We start from the raw sequence: 20,204 nt of genomic DNA, 5'->3' as shown, positions 1-20,204 counted from the left end.
CTAAAATGTAAAACCTTTGATTATTAAATCACACTGACACTTGTCCCCTAAATGCTCTCTTACATACACATTTGCTTTCTTTTCTGTATAAATATTTATCTCCTCCCAAATCTCTTCTCAACATGAGGTGTGATCATCCTCTCACAATAGAAGGGGGCATGGCCTAAAGTGAAGAGGTCTATGACATCATTGCAGACAGGGCATTATAGAACTGGGAATGAGGCCAGGGAGTAAATGTATCATAGCCCGGTTTTTGCAACCCGCACGAGATCGGCAAGATGACAGCTTAAACTTCCCTTTACAAGGCAGCGCCGCTTTAAATTTAAGCTGTCATCTCGCCGATCTCACGTGGGATGCAAAAACCGGGCTATGATACATTTACCCCCAGGTCTAAAAATAGGGAGGAGGTAAAGAGAAAACCCAACTCCCTACATTCTAATAGTTTTATTAGAAGTCATTGTGCAGGCTAGCATCTACATTCATTTGTGTGGATTAAGCTTAGTTTGTTTATTTTTTGAGTATTCTTTTAACACTAAGGGGTATATTTACTATACTTTCTAAAAAGGAAAAGTGGAGGTGTTACCCATAGCAACAAATCATATTCTATTTATCTAGCACATTCTAGAAAAATATAGCTACACACTGGTTGCTCTGGGTAACACAACTTTTTCTTATTTTAGGAGCTTTAGTAAATCTACCCCAGATCTATTATAATGTAACACACCTATAGGTAACCTCTCAAAGGCTACATATACACCTGAGTTCCATATTACAATTTTCTTCATATTGGTTTTCTGTGAAAGTAAGAAATCATTTAAGTTTTTTAAATGGTTTAATACATTTACCATGCAAACATAAAAGCATATAAATAACATGTGCATGTAACTTATTGTTTTAAAAATGTAGACAAAAATATGAAAAATCGCCATTATTAATAATCATAACTCACCTTTGCCAAAAATTAAAACCAATAGGTTGTTGAGAATTTTCTATGTTTTGTTTAATTACCCCCACCTAAAATGAGGCTCTAGATCTGTCCCACTCTCAGTCAGAGACCAGAGAAAATCCATAAGAGGTTCAAGCTATTCATTCAGGTATGGACTGCGCACGCTCTGACCAATCAAAACATGGCATCCCTGTAACTATAGAATTAATTCTATTTCATGACAGCTGAATCAAAACACTGCACATTTATAAGTATGTGAGAACTGCAATCTGTGTGTACCAGTAGAACACTTGCTTGCTTGGTTATCTAAAGCCTAAGTAGTTTATAATGACAATCAACTCACAGACTCATTTTTCAGAAATAGGTCTATATTTTGTAGTTTAAGTCAAGTATATTTGTTTTTACACAGTTGCAATAAATAAAAATATATTGTTGCTGTTTTATTTGTTGCCTTGTTCTATAAGAACAAAACTACTATTTTATGAGCGAGCTGCAGAGCGCACCTGTGTCGATACATATTTCCCTGTACGCTATGTGCATGTGTAGTACGGCTCACTGAAAGGTCAGGAGGAGTAGATCCACCCAGTATCAGGAAATCCCATATCAGAAACATTTGCAATTTGTTCTGGGAGCAAGGTAAGTATATAGACTCAATTGTAGATGAGTCTACAATTGTTGGGCAATGAAAGCATTACATACACTGCATGTATTCTTAATTTTAGACAGTTTTAAAACAAAAATACACTTAGTTCTTCCACTCCACTCGAAAAATTGTGCCTTTTATTGTATGTTTATTGTAACATCCTTTTCCACTGTAGCTGATAAAATGCTTTGGATTATAAGCAATTGTGTAAAAGCAATCCTGGAAGTGTATTTGTTTAGATTTTTAACATGCACTTAAATATATTTCTTCAAAATGCTATCAAGGTACAGCCCTATCAGTTCCACAAAATTGAAAAGAATTCTCCCTCAAAGTCCAGTATTGTCCTTGGAAAGTGTGGGGTGCACCTGTAAATGCCATCAGTGGAGGCATGACAGAAGAACGAAACTCCTACTGTGTATTAAGAGCCATCTCCAGCCTATAGGATTAATTTTCCAATTAACTGTAGAGGTGGAATTAAAGTAGAAATTGACAGAGCACACAGAAGAGTAGGCAGTGAGAGAACAAGGCAGAGTGTCCCCGGACAAAAATGTAGTGATGGACTTGGACAAAGTGCAATAATAGTATGAACTGATAATAAAGGGTATTTAACAGGGAGAATAAATCAATATTGCTCTATTGATCCACCAGTCAATGCAACATGTTGGGGAGGAAAAGGACAAAACATTGTACCGTAAAATATTGGGTGGGCAACAAAAGGTGACGGAAACCCACATGTGCAAAGACAGTCTATAACTCCTGCTACATCAAGGGAAGAGTAAAAACTGTAAGACAACCCAAAGAAAATGAGCAAAGTTGCCTAAAGGCATTAGAATGCTGAGCCCACAGAGTACCCGTGGTAGAATGCACTTCAATGAGAAGAGCGCTAAGAGTCGAGAAAACTTGAATAGTATTAATACACAACTCCTATGACTACCTTGCCATAAATACCAAATATAACAGTGTATACTTTTATGAAAGGAAACAGCCCTGTCAATAAAAAAGAATCCAAAGCATGTTGAAGTAAAAAGAGTTCACACCTGCAGCTTCCAAAAATAAGGGGTAGAGAGAGAGAGAACATCAAAATCCTTCTTGATGCTTAATTATGTCTGGAAGCAAAGATGGAAAATTTAAGAGACGTTTTTTATCTTTATTATTGACAACCATGGAGACCTACCAGAGAGAGCTTCTAGCTCAGAACCGTTTTACCTACTGCAAGTAAGGTAAGAGAGAGAGATAGTAAAATAAAGAATCTTCCAGGGGCATCACTAAGAGCCCTAGTACAAAAAGGAAGACCACAGAAGTCACAGAACCAGATCAAAGTCCTAGCTGCTAGAAGGCTCTAGTTAGGATATAACTTCTAAGACGCTTATAAATAGTCTGTAAATTGAGAGAGAAGGAGCCAGCCGAACCGTAACAAGAAGCAGCATTGTGGCTAAGTGGATAGCACTTCTGTCTCACAGCGCATGAGTTCAATTCCCGACCATGGCCCTATCTGTGTGGAGTTTGTATGCTCTCCCCGTATTTACGTGGGTTTCCTCCCACACTCCCAAAATATACTAGCAGGTTAGTTGGCTGCTATCAAAATTGACCCTAGTCTGTATGTCCTGTCTGCGTATGTTAGGGAATTTAAACTGTAAGCTCCAATGAGGCAGGGACTGATGTGAATGAGTTCTCTGTACAGCTCTACGGAATCAGTGGTGCTATATAAATAAATGGTGATGATGAAGTGCATATGGAGCAATAAAAATGGTTGAGACATTCGCACAATCTTCTTCACCGATCGTGAAAAATGAGCAATAAAGATGTGAACCCAGGTTTTGACAGATTATTACCCTGGGCTACATTAGACCAAGATGTAAAGTAGAACTGTAAAGCAATTGGGTTTATTTCCAGCAAACCATAAGTCTCTGAAATAGGTCTACATGAAATAACCATTCCATGATAGGTAACTCACAGATGTTCAACTTAAGAATTAACATGATTTAGATGATGTAATGATAATGCTAAATTTTAGCAACTTTTATCATCAACAGTTTTTATCAGGTTTAAAAGTACAGAAAAAAAAAGGGGGGAAAAGGGGGGGGGCACATAGTGGGGAGCAGACATAACAATAAATACCTAGCCACTAAACATTGTCTTAAATACATAACAATAAAAGTGTGTTGTGGGGGTCTAAAGTTTGTACGACAGTGAAGATGTAACTAGGAACTGGGGGTATAGCAACCAGTTCAGGGGTGAGAGAGCTGCGCGTCTCCAGGGGACGTATGAGTCTGGATTCTTCTCAGTCAGTGGTAAAGTTGTTCCAAGAAATCCATTTAACAATAGGGGTATGAAGTGTCCAGTGTCTCCATACAAAAACTAAAGTGAATTTTTGCAATAAATTTATGAGGGGGAGATGGTTGTTTCCATGATTGTGCTATTGCCACCCTTGTGGCCACCATAATATGACCCCAGACATAACGGTAATGTTTAGGCAATTGATCCGGGTATAAGTGGAGGAGGGCAATGAGTGGGGTTAGAATCAAGGATACGGAGGTGACCCTTTGAGCAAGGTCAAAAACCTCACTCCAAAGTGGTTGAATGATGGGGCTCGACCAGAACTCATGCATAATATCTCCTATGGCTCCAGTTGCGTCTACAGACTTTGGAATGGTTAGGCGAGATCTTCTGGAGATGGGCTGGGGTAAGGTAAGTCCGATAAAACAATTTTATATAAGTCTTTGGATGGGATGTTATATTTGTCCTGCAGCTGCACAAAGGAGCAGAGACTCCCAGAACCAAATAGGTGTGCAAGGGAAGAGATCCCCGCATGGGCCGAATTGGAGAGGTCAGTGAGCAAAAGGGAAATGGTAAGGAGGGAAATGTTACCAGTTGAGGGGGGGGACAAAGTCTGTGGAGGATCCTATGGTTCAGTCCCAAACTTTAAGGGCATCAATGAGAAAAGTTGGGGGGTCAGGGGAATGAGGCCTCATGGAGTTGGGGAGCTCAATCAAATCTAACAGGGCACACAGAGTAAAGGGCTCGCTCCATATCCACCCAAGGCTTTGCGAGGCCAGGAGTGACCAGTCTCTAATTTGAGAGAGGATGCAGGCTTCCTGGTATCTGATCAGGTCCGAGAAAAGCCAATTGCCCAAGCTTATTGGAAAGGGTCATATGGGCACAGGACAACCTGGGCAGTCGGGCCCCTCCAGATGTAATGGAGCATGAAAGAATGGAGTGTTGGTATGAACTTCTTTAGAATATAGGGGATGGTCCATAACAGGTACATGAGCTTAGGTAGAAGCATAATTTTAAGTCGTCCCACCCATGAAACCTCGTATCGTCATTCAAGAACTAGATAGTTTGTGGAGTTGGGCCATCAGTGGAGGATAGTTAATGTCGAATATCACTGAAATGTTCGAGGGGACATGGATCCCTACGTTTCATTGTTTGGATGTTTCCTTTCAAACGTATTTAAGCCTAGATTTCGAACGGGCCAAAGAGTCTGGGGGGATATTAAGTGGAAGCGCTTCAGCCTTGGTGGCGTTCAACTTTATATCAGACTCTGGGATAGATATAAACAAAAGAACATCATCAGCAAATAGGCACAGACTGTACCCGATTCTCCTGAGGTCGAAGCCCCTACAGGACTCAGACCGCCGCAAGTGTTCCGCCAGAGGCTCACTTACTAACACATAAATAAGGGGCAACAGGGGTCACCCCTGCCTTATGCCATTAGTAATGAGAAAAGTATCAGATAAAAAAAAAAAAGTTACTGAAAACTTTAGCAGAAGGGCCTTGATATAGTGACATGATTGACTGTAGGGTGTGCCCCTAGAAACCAAATTTGATTAAGACCTCATGAAGCCCTAGTGCAATCTGTTGAATGTCTTCTCCACGTCCAGAGAAAGCATCATCAGTTCGGCACGGCACCTTGAAACATATTCGAGGTTGAGGACTCTCCTCGTATTAGAAGACACCCGACGTCCCAATACGAAACAGACCTGGTCAGGGTGAATGAGGGAGGGGAGAAAGGGTCTAATCCTATTGGCGATCTGTTTGACAGATTTTAAGGTCTATGTTAAAAAGGGCTACTGGCCTGTATTTTCAGCTGCATCTTTCCCTGGTTTCAGGATGTCACAATCCGAGCCTCTAACATCTCCTCAGGGAACCCTCCACAGTCGGTACTCGCATTGAACAAAGTAACTTAAATATAGACAAGGTCCTTCTAAAAGGTAGTATAGAAATCACTAATGTATCCATCGGGGCCAGGGGCTTTAAATTTTGGGAGACCTTTAATAACCTCACTGTTCTCACAGGAGGTCCAGGGGGTATTCAGAGCTTGAAGGGCGTCTAGGTTAGGGAAGGAAGATGTACATGCTGGAGAAAGTCCTGTATGTAAGTCAGGGAGGTTTGCGGTGTATTTGGGTCGATCTTCAGATTATAGAGACTAGCATAGTATTTTGCAAATAAATTTTCAATGTCTCGTGGGCTTGAGAGTTTTAAACCATCAGGCCCAGAGAGTGGAGTATATGGGTATTTATAGAGGAGGAGCTTTAACTCTTGTTCTATGTGATACCTACAGGTACATCCCACACATTACACCGACAGGATCCACTGATGGAAGGACATTCTAAAAACACAAAACAACGAGGGATACTAGCCCCTTAGTTATCTGACCTATCAAACCACTTCCTCAAATGAAGCTTAAACACTAGATATTATTCAGTAAAACCTCTTTCATAGGAAAATGCATGCTTTCAGGGATAAAAATAAATGTAAGACTATTTGCTTATGATATTGCTATTCTTAAGATTAATATTCCCAACCCATGAGTGAACACTAACTTTATAAATGTTTGCTTGAGGGACATTTAGTGTTCTCCCCAGAAAATGTTGCCAGCCGAGTGGCATTAAGAAGCAGCTGTAATATTTTGCAATATTAATGAAACATTTTGGACGTTATTACCCACACCTGCTAGGACAGGCAAGGCTGGTGGTCAGTGGTCTAACATACACTGCTGGCTGTAGTGCCCACATAGTGCCCGTTCTAATAGGAGAAACAATGGTTTATTGCAGGCCTGTCCAACCTGTGGCCCTCCAGATGTTGTGAAACTACAAGTCCCAGCATGCCCTTCCAGCTATCAACAGGTTGTCTACTGGCAAAGCATGCTGGGGCTTGTAGTTTCACAACATCTGGAGGGCCGCAGGTTGGACAGGCCTGGTTTATTGTATTATAATAGGACTCAGTTGGACTCCAAGAGCAGAGTGGTTAGTAAAAACAGCCAGGTGATGCACCCAGAAAAGAAGTGCTGGTGAGAACACTGGACATGAGTATATAGGTAACTGTGCTGTATTTCATAGGAATCAGATGTTTGCTTTAAAATTTCCTAAGCTAAAGTTAAAACATTATTTTGCACTGGCTAACAGCAAGGGAGGTAGTAGTTAGATTGTAAAATTGTCCACCAAAAGGCAGAATTATCCCTTAAACCCTTTTCTAATCTGCTTAGTGTGAAAATATTTTCTTGGAATATGAAAACATTTTTAATAAACAATATTTGCAGCATAGGGTATGTGGACACAGTAGATATGAACAGTTATTGAGAGTCAAGTTTCCCTTAAGATCCCTTTCCCAATAAAAAAAAAATCATATTCTGTATAAAAGTTGTCATACATAAAATACCATTATTCACAAATACAAGTTGGATATATATGAACGTGGTTTTATAGAGTTATGCTTGATGAATCAATCTAGCTATATCAGCTTTACAAGAGTGTCCTACGACTACTGCTCTGTGCTGCTTGGGAATCAGACTGGTACTACTATCCAGGTCATGTCACATGTAGCCCTGTCCGCGCTAATATAATCACTAAAGTGCACAGGTCACTGCCACCCACAATATCAGCACACCAAATTCCTGAAAATATCTGTGCTGCTATGTACATTCCAATGATCAAACTGGATAATAATTTGAGTATATAAGGACATTAAGATCTAATACAATAAGATGCTTTGACCATAGCCACAAGCTTTTAGCTGGGTAGTTTAAGATGGTGGGAAATGAATGCGGTGTAGGTGAGGTAATTTCAACTTACTTTGATCATTTCGCAACGCTGTAGGCATTTACCAACTTTCAATAGGGCAGCTTTCAGAGCATATGTACATCGCAATAACTTGTCGCTGTATCCATGCATAGACTTACAAGGACTTTAACTATGCTGAAGTGTAGGTAGTCCAATATGCAGTGTTAAAAACAAATCCACAATCCTCACATATTACTGACTGTAAAATATTCCTTAAGCTTTAAACAGACAGATTACTATGAATATTGGCTGCAACTTTACTGCATATGACTGGCCAGAGTTCCTGAAGTATTGGTACTTTTTGTTCATTGTTCTGTATGGTTTCACCCTGTATAGTCTACTGTTAGTACTGTGTGCGGCGCTGCGGATTCCTTGTCGCGCCTAACAAATAAATGATAATAATAATAACTGTTTCCATAGCTAGGAAGGGTGAAAGTTTATGAGGACATCAAGTTAACAGTCAGATCTGAGTATCACTTGGCAGACACAAAAGAGGGAAACTTAATTTATAAATAAGCCAGTTTTTATTTACAAATATTCACAGAGTATATAAAGAGCATCTATATAACATGACTTGAAACAACAATCTCTATTACACTTCAGATGTGATAACAGAATACAGTTTTGCCAAGGAAGCATGACATCTGTGGATTGCACCCTATCTTCAAATGAAAAGTGGGGAGAGTATATAAATAAAAAAAAAAAGTGATGAACAAAAAATGAACTCAAGACTAAACTGTATCCAAACTCAGTTGAAAGAGGCACAATCTACATTTCCATTGGCTGTGGAGGTTGCTGTTAATACATTATCCCCGATTGAATCAGTGAATTGTGGAGGAGATGCTCCTGCCGATTGGACCAGGCTCTGAAACGACAAATGGGGAGGAAAAATAGATATATTTCTTTTGATGGAGCCCTGTATTCTGGTTCACCTATCAAACGATTTACAAATGTCTCTTTCAGTTGAATTGGCTGGGTCATACACATAACTTGCCCAGCCAACAGACCACAGGAAGAGGTTGATTTATGCTCCTACTTGAAACCAGCAGCTACAGCAAGCTACCAGCCTTGATTCAGGGCTATAACCATCTAGCAGTGGCCAGACAACACGTGTAAGGAAAGTCTAGATCAGGCCTGTCCAACCTGCGGCCCTCCAGGTGTTGTGAAACTACAAGCCCCAGCATGCTTTGCCGGTAGACAACCAGTTGATAGCTGGAAGGGCATGCTGGGACTTGTAGTTTCACAACATCTGGAGGGCCGCAGGTTGGACAGGCCTGGTCTAGATGATCACAAATAATTAAGTATTGGAAAATGATCTTTCTTAATGGTGAAAAGTATATTTTACTCAAAGTAAGAGGGATTTACCGGTCCTGCAGATCCCACTAAGGACTCTGCCGTCAGAAGAGCGTGGCTTGCACTGCTCCGTGCTTTATCAGACATTATGGCAAGTGGTGTTCTTGTAACATCTTTCAGAGTCATGTCAGTAGAAGGATCAAACAATAGGGGTGATGGAGGGCACTGCATTCCATCTCCTACAACATCAAGGTCCTAGCAAAGAGAAAAGGAAATGTCACACACTGAACAATAAGCTGCATCAAAAATCACAATCATGTTATCTAGTACTCACATCACTGAACTCCAGAGGTAAGTTTTCTGTAGGCTGCAGTTCAGCTGTGCTCAGGTAAAGCTCCATAGGAGCCACATCCATCGGTTCTGGTGCAGGTAGCACTGGTTCAGACTTGTACATTGGTGATGGTAACCGGTAGTGAAGAGGACAATAGGGCTCCTCAGATAGGCTAACCGGGACTGGTTTATTACAAGGAACCTCTTCAGAACCTGCACACATCTTGAAAAGAATCTGATTACTGTCCTGACAGATATCTAGTCAGACTGAAGTTAAGGAAAATTTATTGTAGCAAGTTCTTAAAAACACAAAAAGAAAACCAATAAGCATTTTTGCATATTGGAGAAAACAAATCCCTATAACAAGCTATCAAAACTAGCAACATCAAAAACCCCACCCAGAAGTGCTATTAACCAAAACAAATGAAGCAAGTAGATAGCGTGTTCAAAGAGTGGGGAGAGACAGCCACAGACACTGTGGAAATTGTACAGAAAATTGGTAATAAAATGGGATGGTAGAAAAGTCATATGTAGATCATTCTTTCCGATTTACATGTTAGAAGACGTGATGGCAGTATAGATAGGGCAGAAATTCTGTTTAACAATTTACTGCTGCATACCTTCTGCATTTAAAACCTTTGCAAGCATTAAAATAGGTAAAGATGTAGTAGTCATGTGTCCAGTTCTCCAGGTAGTAAGTTGAACCACTGCTGCATGTTCAGAACAAAATGAAGTGACGGTGCAACAAGTCTGAGCAGCACAAGTACTATTTCCATGGCTCTGAACCAACACTTACAAAAAGTAAATAGGATTTGGGCTTGTAATTGCCATGTAATAAAACAAAATTGTTTCTTCCAACTGAATTAGCTGGGCCTATAGTGTAATAGCACAACTAACAGACCACAGGAAGAGGTTCTATAGGCTCCTGTTTGAAACCCACGGCTACAACAAACCGCCAGCCTTGATTCAGGGCCATCTCGCCACTAAGGAACTTATCTTGTAGCTCATAAAATTATACACCTTGCAATTATAGTTTTTTTCTGGTGGAATCTATACATTTCACTTGACTTGTATGTCATTAACTTAACTGACCACATCTCCTACAGACATTTCTCAGTGTAACTGCTTGTGATAGATATATAGTGTGTAGACAGGGATAATTCTGGAACATAGCAATTACCACATCAGCTATGGATATTGCAGTGATGGTTGGGAGAAACGGACAAAGCAAGTAGTAGCTTGCGAGTTCTATGATACAGACAGGCTGCAGATGTATCAAGCAAGGAAGGGCGATATACAAGAAAGACCACCCACAAATGTCACATGAAAGACCTACTGCAATGTACTTGGTATACTGAAATACTGGACTTGCAATAATACTACATTGAGCCGCTACTTACATGGCGTACATCAGAGATGGGCGACCTCGTGCTCTTCGAGGGTCATGTGTGGACCGCCTACCTTCAAATGTGCTGTAAAGAAGAAGAGCACTCTGCACTTCCTCCTCCACCCCCCTGCATTGTGCAGAGGTCACGTGACGCTGAAGTCTCTTGACTTTGTTCTGTCTTAAAGCAGAGACTAAGATCGATAGCAGTTGGCTGGAGGGCCGCAGCAGGTGAAGGCCTGGTCGGGCAGCTAGCGTTCCACCTGTTGCCCACTACTACCGTACAGCTTGTGTCTGTACGGATATCATGCAAAGCTAACACATTCAACACGACGCCGTCAGTCCCTACAACACATGGAGGACTACCAAGGTCATTTAATTCAGCACCTCTAAATATCAATAAAAACTCAAGGAACAAAGCATTTACTGGCTGACGACTTCACATCATGGTAAAAGGTCTTCTTTAAGCAAAGAAGTCTGTCCTAGAACCATGGGACAATAACTTTCATCTTCAACTCAAACCAACAGGACAAAGGATACGTGACAAGCAGTGTCTAGTCATAGGGAGGCTTGGGTTAGAACAGCGTATGTCCTCAACAAAGGCCAGGCACCGTTGACTGGATCTTGTGGTGTGAGCCTACGTTAAGGAGAATGTACTTTTAGTTACACAGATTCTAAAACATCAATTTAAATATCATATTAGATCACATTACCTGCCAGTCTCAGAAAACACACCCCCTATCAAGCTTTGATGAATATCTATATATCTATTTATAAATTATACAGCATAGTGGGAAGCATGTACTTGTACAGATCATGGCAGACATTAAATAGCACAAAGGACCACCATGTTATATAGCACTGAAATAGGCAGGGAGTCCGAGCAGCACAAACACTATTTCCAAGTTGCCAGTTAATTATGGCTCTGAGTGATGAGAAAAGTCTAAAAACCAAAACATATTATTAATTTTTATTTATAAAGCGCCACTAGGTGTTCGTAGCGCCGTACAGGGACAAACGAAATAACAATATGAGGTCAGACAGCACAGTACAGTAAACAATAAGCACAGTAACACAGTGAGCTCAAAGCACAGCTAGAGGGCGGAGGTAGGGCACGGATGACAGGGAAACCCCCAGAGGGGAGAGGAGGGTGTAAGAGGGGACAGGGGGGAAGGGGAGAAGAGGGCTAGGTAGCTGGAGAGCAGAGTTAAAAGTGGTGGAGACAGGAGGAGAGATGACCCTGCTCAAAGAAGCGTACAATCTAAGGGGTGGGGTAGACAGACAGAAGAGACATGGGGGAGGGAGAGGAGGAATGGAGGATAAGGGAAGGGGGATGAAGGGGGAAGAGGCAGAAGATAAGGAAGGAAGTTTAGTGGGAGACTGGAAGGCTTTAAGAAAAAGGTGGGTTTTTAGAGCCCGTTTGAAACTGGACAGATTAGGGGAAGTTCTGATAGAGGGAGGGAGCTTGTTCCAGTGGAGGGGGGCAGCGCGGGCGTCGTCTTGGATACGAGCATGGGAGGAGGTGATCAGGGGGGAAGAGAGGCGACGGTCATTGGCAGATCGGAGAGGGCGGGATGGAGTATGAATAGAGAGGAGATGTAGGGTGCAGTGGAGTTGGTGAGGGCCTTGTATGTAAGAGTGAGAAGCTTGAAGAGGGTTCTGTAGGGGAAGGGGAGCCAATGAAGGGAAAGGTAGAGGGGGGAGACAGACGAGGAGCGGCGAGAAAGGAAGATAAGCCTATTGGCTGCGTTAAGAACAGATCGAAGGGGAGAGAGATGAGAGTGCGGGAGGCCAGTGAGGAGGTGGTTGCAGTAGTCCAAGCGGGAGATGATCAGAGTGAATAAGACATTTGGTGGAATCTTGGTAGAGGAAGGGCCGAATGCGAGCCAACATAGATAAAAGTATAGGACTCGGGGCCTATGATTGCCATGTAATAAACAATTGTTCCTTCCAACTGAATTAGCTGGGCCTATAGTGTAATAGCACAGCTAACAGACCACAGGAAGAGGTTCTATAGGCTCCTGTTTGAAACCCACGGCTACAACAAACCGCCAGCCTTGATTCAGGGCCATCTCCCCACTAAGAACCTCAACTTTCAGGGACTTTTATACATTCTGCTCATGATTTTATACACCTTGTAATTAAATTATAGTTTTATTTTTTTTCCCCCAACAGGTTTTTTTGTTTTGTTTGAGAGAGTATAGGGTGGGTAATTAAGTGAACACAAAACCTACATACCTGTTGGGATACCCCTTCTGTGGCTAACATACGCCGTTCTTTCAGCTGCCGATGTAAAAGGGCTTCCACTCCATATCGTTTTCTATATCTACGCAAAGCTTTCAGTTTCTTGAGACTCTCACGCTCTTTAGAGGAGAGTCCCTCTGGACCGGTGAGAAGACTACTCCCTAGGGTAAGGGAGAGACAAGATACTGACCACCAGAATAAGCTAAAAATAAATGTAAACAAAAATGTAATAAATGACATGTAATCTACAATTAGTGTTTGTTGCACATGATAACCGACAGTAAAGAATGATTCTAGGAGTGTGTGCTTCAAAGGACGAATCCCAATATATAGGGGAAGACCATAAAAGACATGCAAACAGTAAGCGGGTGTTTAGGTTTTATTGCATCTCTCCATATTTACCAAAAAGGCATCAGACTACTTGAGCATAAGGTCCACTCTGACAAGCACAAAAGTAGCCCAGCTTCACCTGTATGGTCTTAAAACATCTGCACTGGCAATTTAGTAATGCATATAGTGGGCTGGCAGTGCCACTATCAGATAGTAGAAATGATACATACCATTAGATTCATGCTCTGCTTTTACATTGTGCAAATAGTTTCTTTTCTTTTCCTTCAGTAAGTGCTGCAGTCGCTTGAACTGATCAATATAGAGAGATTGCAGGCGAATGAGCTTCTCACGCATTATAAGAGTTACTTCTTCTGCTGTGTACACGCCAGCGTGTCTAGAGCAAACATTAAATAAGGGGGGATGACAATTACATAAGCAGTGTATGTCTACATCGGACTTATTTAATGAACAAAGCTATTGAAATTGCAATCGAAGGAACACACTTCTTCAATTCAAAAGTATTAAAAGTGTGCAAAGCCCAAGTACTGGCAAAAGCATGCTCACTGACGCCAAACTGTACAAACTGTTAAATAACCACCAAGCAATCTACATAGAGGTTCTGATGTAATTATTCAAAGCCAGAGAGGTTACATAATCCACATGACAGTCCCCATCAACATATAATAATTAGCATTTTGGGATGTGTGATGAAATATATCTCCCAAGATGCTCGGCCAACCTCATTAATAAAAGGTGGTTTAAAAGAAGTTTGGAAAATAAAAGTCTGCCTATACCGATTACTACTGCTCTTAAATAACAGACACTTACTTCAATGGATCCTCTTGATCACTGTCCAAACTGTCCGCTTCACTGTCTAGATCGCCCATCCAGGTCTGATCCACTGTCACAGCATCAGGTTCACTATCACTGCAGCTGTTCTCATCTAGGCAAACAAAAAAATCTGTATAATAAATCATACCTATTATGTGGGGAAAATAAAGACTCATGAAAACACATCTTAATGGAAGTATCCCTACATAAGTAGCTACAGAGCCATGCACACTACAATACAAATCATTTTATTTCTCATTGCTGGTTCAATACTCAAATACATTATTACACTAAATTTTCACCCAAAGACACTGCCCAGTCTGCCCATTTGTGTGGGGCGTATTCAATTGCAAGGTCCATTGGGACAGGGAGCAGACATACAAGATACAGCGTTTGGTATGTTTGTTTTTTTACTTTTTTGCTTTATTTTTTTTTAACATTCCCCTTTCAGTGACCACATTTCTTGCTGAAATGAAATAATAGTTATGGACACATATCTATGTTCTATAATTAGGTTTTGCTATCTAACTCTTTTCTGTTTGTCTCACGATTAAGAGGGTATTTTTTTTTTTTTTTTTAGAAATATGCAAACTAACAAGTGTCTGCTAAAAGCTGCCCATGTTAGTAACATAGTATAGTATAGGTGGGAGGGGTAATGTTGGAAGGTCTGAAATAACTGGCTTCCCTGACAACCTTTATAGCATCTATTGTGTGCCTCTAAGTTGGACATCCATATGCCAAGCAACAAGATCAGGATTCAGTTTGGCCCTACACAAGGGTGGTATTGCCACTGTCTAGAATTTTATTTTCTATGCAAAAGGGTTTAGGATATTAATGCACATACACCAACCATGCAAGTAACATTCCATTAATACAAAGCGTGGAAAGATAAGAATCTAAAAAGTAGGACTGTTACAGTAAAAGCATGTTACATACCAAGGATACGACTGGATTCACTTCGGCTACTTTCCTGGGTCGGAGTACCCAGCTCTCCGCGGGCATATGAACTTAACTGGTACAATAGAGACTCGCTGGCTGGTCCTGGGGTTGACTTCTTAATCTGGGCCTGAAGAGCTAGTGCGTTTCTTCGTGCATGCTCAGCACAGAATGAAACTCTGGGAAAAAATAAAATAAAAAAAATAATGAGAAGCAGAGCCGTAACTTAGAATTCTAGCGCATGGGGCGAGAATGACAAATGCCGCCTCCCTAGCCCTTAATTTTAACGAAACTAACCTAAAATATTCCTAAATTGAGCCCCCTTCAGCGCTGGGCCCTGGGCGGTCGCCCCTGTCGCACAGCCCTAGTTATGGCTCTGATGAGAAGACAATTACAGATGTTAATCAAGGGAGACAGCCTGGCTCTATTAGTTTTGAAAATAGCCCTAATGGTGTATTCTGTGACTCTCAAGGCAAGTGCTGGTCAAATTTATTCCAAGGAAAACTGTGGGTATCAAGCAATACTATAAACAAAAAACAATACAGTTACATGTAATACATAGAAATGATGCATGCGGTATTATAAAACATATAAAAGCCTTTTAAATACTATTCATGTTTAGGTTTCAGTCCCTTTGTTCTCAGAATGTAATGAATAGATATTTCTTATAGGCTGTAAAATCACAAAGTGTTGCCTCTCTCAATTCCAGCTGCCCCATGACCACACGCAACCTCTTCTTTATACTTAAATTTCCCACAACACATGGGATTTCACTAACATGCTTCTGTAAACCAAGTAGGCTTTTTGTTCAAGCATTGGTAAAACAAATTAAATAAATAACAGCACTTTATATGTTTTTACTAAACAATTCTCTCAGTAAAACACTGTCAAAATATTATTTCTTTAATATTAATAAAGAAAGTTTAAATGTGCGATTTTTCAATGTATATAAGAATTACACACCTAAGGGGGAATTGAATTCCCCCTAATTGTCTGCATTTATTTTGGCCGTTTAACCAATTATGATCACTATAGGCCTCATCCACCAAGACACCCGTCTCTATGGTCATAGCTCAAAAGGGAGCACGGTCACCCAATTACACCTTCCCTTACACCTAGTTACAAATACCATATAGCAACTAAAATTATTTCTCTCACACAAGGGTGAGAGCTATTAACCATCTGTTTAGAAAGATACAAAATATAACAAAGAAAAATGGGTCACACTTACCCATCCTTTTTCTCAGGCTTAGGGGCGGCAGAGGTGCAACGTCGGCTGTTCTTAGTGGAAACGTAGCTACATTGCTTGAAAGGGGCATTTCGGTCTTCAAGAATGTGTTTGATGCAGAACTCATAACCTTCAATACGAGGCTGGGAGCATGGTCGGTGTGTGTATGAGCAAGACAAGGCTTCAAAGGTCCTTGGAACAGGAGTCAGGCGGCCTCTACTAGGTAAGACATGGATTCGTATTCTGTTCATCTCAAAGGCTGGAGATAAATGTAGGGGGGGATTCATTAATGACATATGCATTCTTAAAATAATCACAACTTGTGCGAAAATCCACAAACTAACAAAAGAATGGTGTTCTTCTACTCCCTATGCATAGTGTTATTTACGCATAAGAAAAAGTTAAATATCACTACAGTCATCCTTTTTTTTTTTTTTTAGAAAAGACATCAAAATAAATAAGAATAATTTTAGAGACTAACAAAATAAATACACCTTAATAATTTGCTCGCACTGAAAAACTTTTAATTCTTTCATGTCAGATCATTATCTGATGCAGAATGAATCATAGCCATGTGCTAACTGCAATAATTGAGAATTTATTGTCAGCCTATTCTGCAGGGTTATATGTAGATGTAGTAATTATTTTCTTTTAACCAATAATAAAAACACATTAAAACAAGAAAGACAGATAGCTAAATTGAAAGAGACTATAACTTTAGGAGTCAGATGTGTGGAGTTCAGGAGCCTCTATAGTACTTTGCAGACACAAAGATAAGTACTTTTTTAGGCGTATGATGTACAGCCCTGTCTTTTATTATATAGCAGAAACCAGTAAATAGTCCACAATTAAATACTATTATTATGCAATTTCTACCCTAATTTGTCCCTATCACTTGTACCACCACATATATCAGTGACTCAGCACTCAGCCACACCACACCGCCATTTTACCTGCACGACGGCTCCGCTTACATTGAGACTGAGAAGGGAGGCTGCCCAGGAATCTACATCACGGACACGCCCCCTAACGGCCTGATTGGCTACTGTAGCAAACGACGGCAACATCATCGCCCATTTGTTTTCGCAACATTCATTGATAGGGGGAAGCGAATATCGCGAGAGCGCAACCACCAATCAGGAAACAGTAAAGTACACACGATTGAAAGACAGAACGTATCGCACTTGGCCGCCATCTTTGTTACGGGGAAACACAAAGACGTCGTAGAAATGACATTGGTTTACTAAAGATGTACAATCGACGTGTTTGAATCGTCCATTGTAAGAGTATTTACACATCACCTGTAACTGCGGCAGGATTTAGGATTATTAAAGTTTTACCAAATGTGACTGACTCCACATTGTGCACCTTCTCTCGGAGGCCCAGACGGGTGTTTGGGCCCAAATTATTCCTACTTCATTTCCCCCTTATTGTCCCTTATCAGGGTCTTATATATTCAGCAATTTTTTACATAGATAAATCCTATATTTCAATTCGCTAGAAACGTGTCACCTACATTTACCTTTCAGAGGATTAGGTAACAGCCAGAATCTGCTTTGTGCAGCGCCCTCTGCTGCTTGGAGTCTTGTGCGGAACTTGCTGTGTTTTCTCTCTGTATAGTACATTCTGTTCAGCTACAGATGTTTTCTGCACTGTTTTATATATCTCCTATATCTGGCACAACTATTCCCCATTTTATATTGCATATATATTTATATTAGGTGTGTGTGTAATATCTACCATAGCTGCCCACTCTCCTGGAATATCTGGACAACTCCCTAATACCGGCTAGGTCTCCTGGGGGAGCAGGGCATTCTTCCTAGTGAAGTTGACAGGGCTGGAGCCTTCATGACACAATTCCCATCAATTTCTTAGGCCTGGAACTGCATAGTTGATAACTGTCCTTAATTTCCAAGGACAATTTTAAAGATTTGTACCAGGAAATTTCCCTGATTTTCAAAACTGACCAACTATCTAAAATACATTCTTTTTTTTTTTTTAATTAAACATTGGATGTAATTCTTACCAACTGTTTTTATACTCTGTGTTTTTAATATTTATTAAATAAGTACATTTAAATGGCAAAATAGGAGTCTAAGGTGGGTATTCAATTGATGGCGGGATCGCCGAAAATCCCGTGCTCCAAAAATATTACCGTTAATACGGTAATATCTCGCTGGATTTCAGCTCGCAGTTCCCTGAGCTGCAAGCTGAAATCCAGCGAGTAAATTACCGTATTAACGGTTTTTACGCGCAGGATTACCGTATTAACAGTAATATTTTTGGAGCGCGGGATTTTTCGGCGATCTCGCCGTCAATTGAATATGCCCCTAAATATGTTCAGTGAACATGTAATTATGGCAATTGAGCTGTGCACCGTGAAACCAACAAAATGTCTGAAAATTGTTGGCAACTATCATCATCATCAGCATTTATCTCACTCACACACACACACAGACACACACACACAGACACACAGACACAGACTAGAGTCAATTTGTTAGCAGCCAATTAACCTACCAGTATGTTTTTGGAGTGTGGGAGGAAACCGGAGCGCCCGGAGGAAACCCACACAAACTCCACACAAACTCCACACAAATAAGGCCATGGTAGGGAATTGAACTCATGACCCCAGTGCTGTGAGGCAGAAGTGCTAACCACTTAGCCACCGTGCTGCCCTAAGCTATGGAATTAAGCAACCAAACTTTGGTTTCAATGCTGTGTACCCTGTGGTTAAAATACATTTATTTTGTATTACAATTATAGCACCAGTGCTGAATAGTGCTGGCACAGTTGCCAACTCTTCCCTTTAATAAGGGATACGTACTGTATGCATTACATGGATTCTGTGTCTGACTGATTGTGACCAGGTGAGATGTAAACTAGTGGTAGTCACCTTACCTGGTCCCAATTAGTTGACCACAGAACCAGTGTAAATCACATCTGTCCCTTACTACAAAGTTTAGTTGACAACCTACTATCCACTTCAGATCCTCCCACCCCTTCTACCAAGTACAAAATGCACTGTTCTCAAATTTCCCACTTAATGTATTATTATTAACTAAAGTTTAGAATTGAATGATTACCTGAAAGCAATTCATCAAAGAACAAACCGACAAAGACCATCCACCCCAGACTAAAATGTGAACATGCCTTATTCAGAATGAATAAGACACTGTGGTTACTCTTAATGACAATGCCTATTAGAGATGATTTGGCAGACTGGTTTATGTATACATTTAGACTTCAAGTTTTAAAACAAATTTATCTGCTTATGTTAGTATCAGTGGTGGGTTGGGCCGGATATTCCCTTTGTTGGTCCTATAATAAACTGCCTGCACCAGCCTTATTAGCAGGGCCTGATTTGGGTATGGGCAAACCAAGCTGCAGTTAAAGGAGGTCTAGTCTGGGTGGCCCTGCGCTTCCTGGTGGCTGCGTCCTCCCTCCATGTAGACCAGTGGATCCCAAACTTTTTCAGTTTGAGGCACCCTTGGTGTCCCCAATAAATTTTACAAGGCACCCCTAAGCCAAAATATTTATCAAGTAGTCCCCTGCCTTGCTTACCACCAGCCCTGTCCGTGGCACCCCTGTGAGATCGCTGAGGCACCCCAGGGAGCCACGGCACACAGTTTGGGAACCACTGATGTAGACCAACTCAGGACTGGTGGGGGAGGTTAATGTTACCTGGGGACTGGTGGGGGAGGTTAATGTTACCTGGGGACTGGTGGGGGAGGTTAATGTTACCTGGGGACTGGTGGGGGAGGTTAATGTTACCTGGGGACTGGTGGGGGAAGTTAATGTTACGTGGGGAGGTGTAAAACAGTAGGCCAGAATAGACCGATGGCGACACAAATACATTTTCATTTCTACAGCAACTGTTTGCTGAGCACTGTGCAGAAATGGCGGAAAAGTCAGGATCTAATCATCCCAAGTCCTGAGCTGGCACCAGAGCTGCAATTAGCAGTAATGACTTGCAT

General features: G+C 41.0%; 1 protein-coding gene and 3 non-coding genes across 4 annotated transcripts; all 4 read right to left on the bottom strand.

Annotated features, from left to right (window-relative positions):
• Window positions 1-8,156: 8,156 nt before the first annotated feature.
• KANSL2 (KAT8 regulatory NSL complex subunit 2) lies at window positions 8,157-17,278 on the bottom strand. The gene is made up of 10 exons (XM_075199654.1): window positions 17,181-17,278; window positions 16,231-16,486; window positions 15,000-15,178; window positions 14,061-14,175; window positions 13,463-13,626; window positions 12,897-13,063; window positions 11,199-11,295; window positions 9,279-9,532; window positions 9,017-9,199; window positions 8,157-8,516 (listed from the first exon to the last, which is right to left on the bottom strand). The coding sequence occupies exons 2-10, from the start codon at window positions 16,476-16,478 to the stop codon at window positions 8,400-8,402; spliced, it is 1,524 nt and encodes a 507-aa protein (XP_075055755.1). The 5' UTR covers window positions 16,479-16,486; window positions 17,181-17,278; the 3' UTR covers window positions 8,157-8,399.
• LOC142141870 (small nucleolar RNA SNORA2/SNORA34 family) lies at window positions 8,600-8,734 on the bottom strand. Its single transcript, XR_012688904.1, has one exon. It is a non-coding gene; the product is annotated as a small nucleolar RNA SNORA2/SNORA34 family (small nucleolar RNA).
• LOC142141873 (small nucleolar RNA SNORA2/SNORA34 family) lies at window positions 10,118-10,250 on the bottom strand. The gene has a single exon (XR_012688906.1). It is a non-coding gene; the product is annotated as a small nucleolar RNA SNORA2/SNORA34 family (small nucleolar RNA).
• LOC142141871 (small nucleolar RNA SNORA2/SNORA34 family) lies at window positions 12,598-12,730 on the bottom strand. Its single transcript, XR_012688905.1, has one exon. It is a non-coding gene; the product is annotated as a small nucleolar RNA SNORA2/SNORA34 family (small nucleolar RNA).
• Window positions 17,279-20,204: the final 2,926 nt, after the last annotated feature.

Source organism: Mixophyes fleayi, chromosome 2, assembly GCF_038048845.1.
Source record: "Mixophyes fleayi isolate aMixFle1 chromosome 2, aMixFle1.hap1, whole genome shotgun sequence".
NCBI classification, from domain to species: domain Eukaryota; kingdom Metazoa; phylum Chordata; class Amphibia; order Anura; family Limnodynastidae; genus Mixophyes; species Mixophyes fleayi.
The sequence above is the reverse complement of the archived record's forward strand: the minus strand, read 5'-3'. Positions and strand labels throughout refer to the sequence as shown.

What these genes read in the sequence shown, in the direction of transcription:
- KANSL2 (XM_075199654.1), bottom strand. Translation starts at nt 16,478, where the DNA reads ATGAACAGAATACGAATCCATGTCTTACCTAGTAGAGGCCGCCTGACT. An exon ending in GATCAAGAGGATCCATTGAA is followed by an intron (nt 13,627 to 14,060) that starts GTAAGTGTCTGT and finishes TGTTTGCTCTAG; the next exon opens with ACACGCTGGCGTGTACACAG. An exon ending in CAGAAGGGGTATCCCAACAG is followed by an intron (nt 11,296 to 12,896) that starts GTATGTAGGTTT and finishes TCCTTAACGTAG; the next exon opens with GCTCACACCACAAGATCCAG.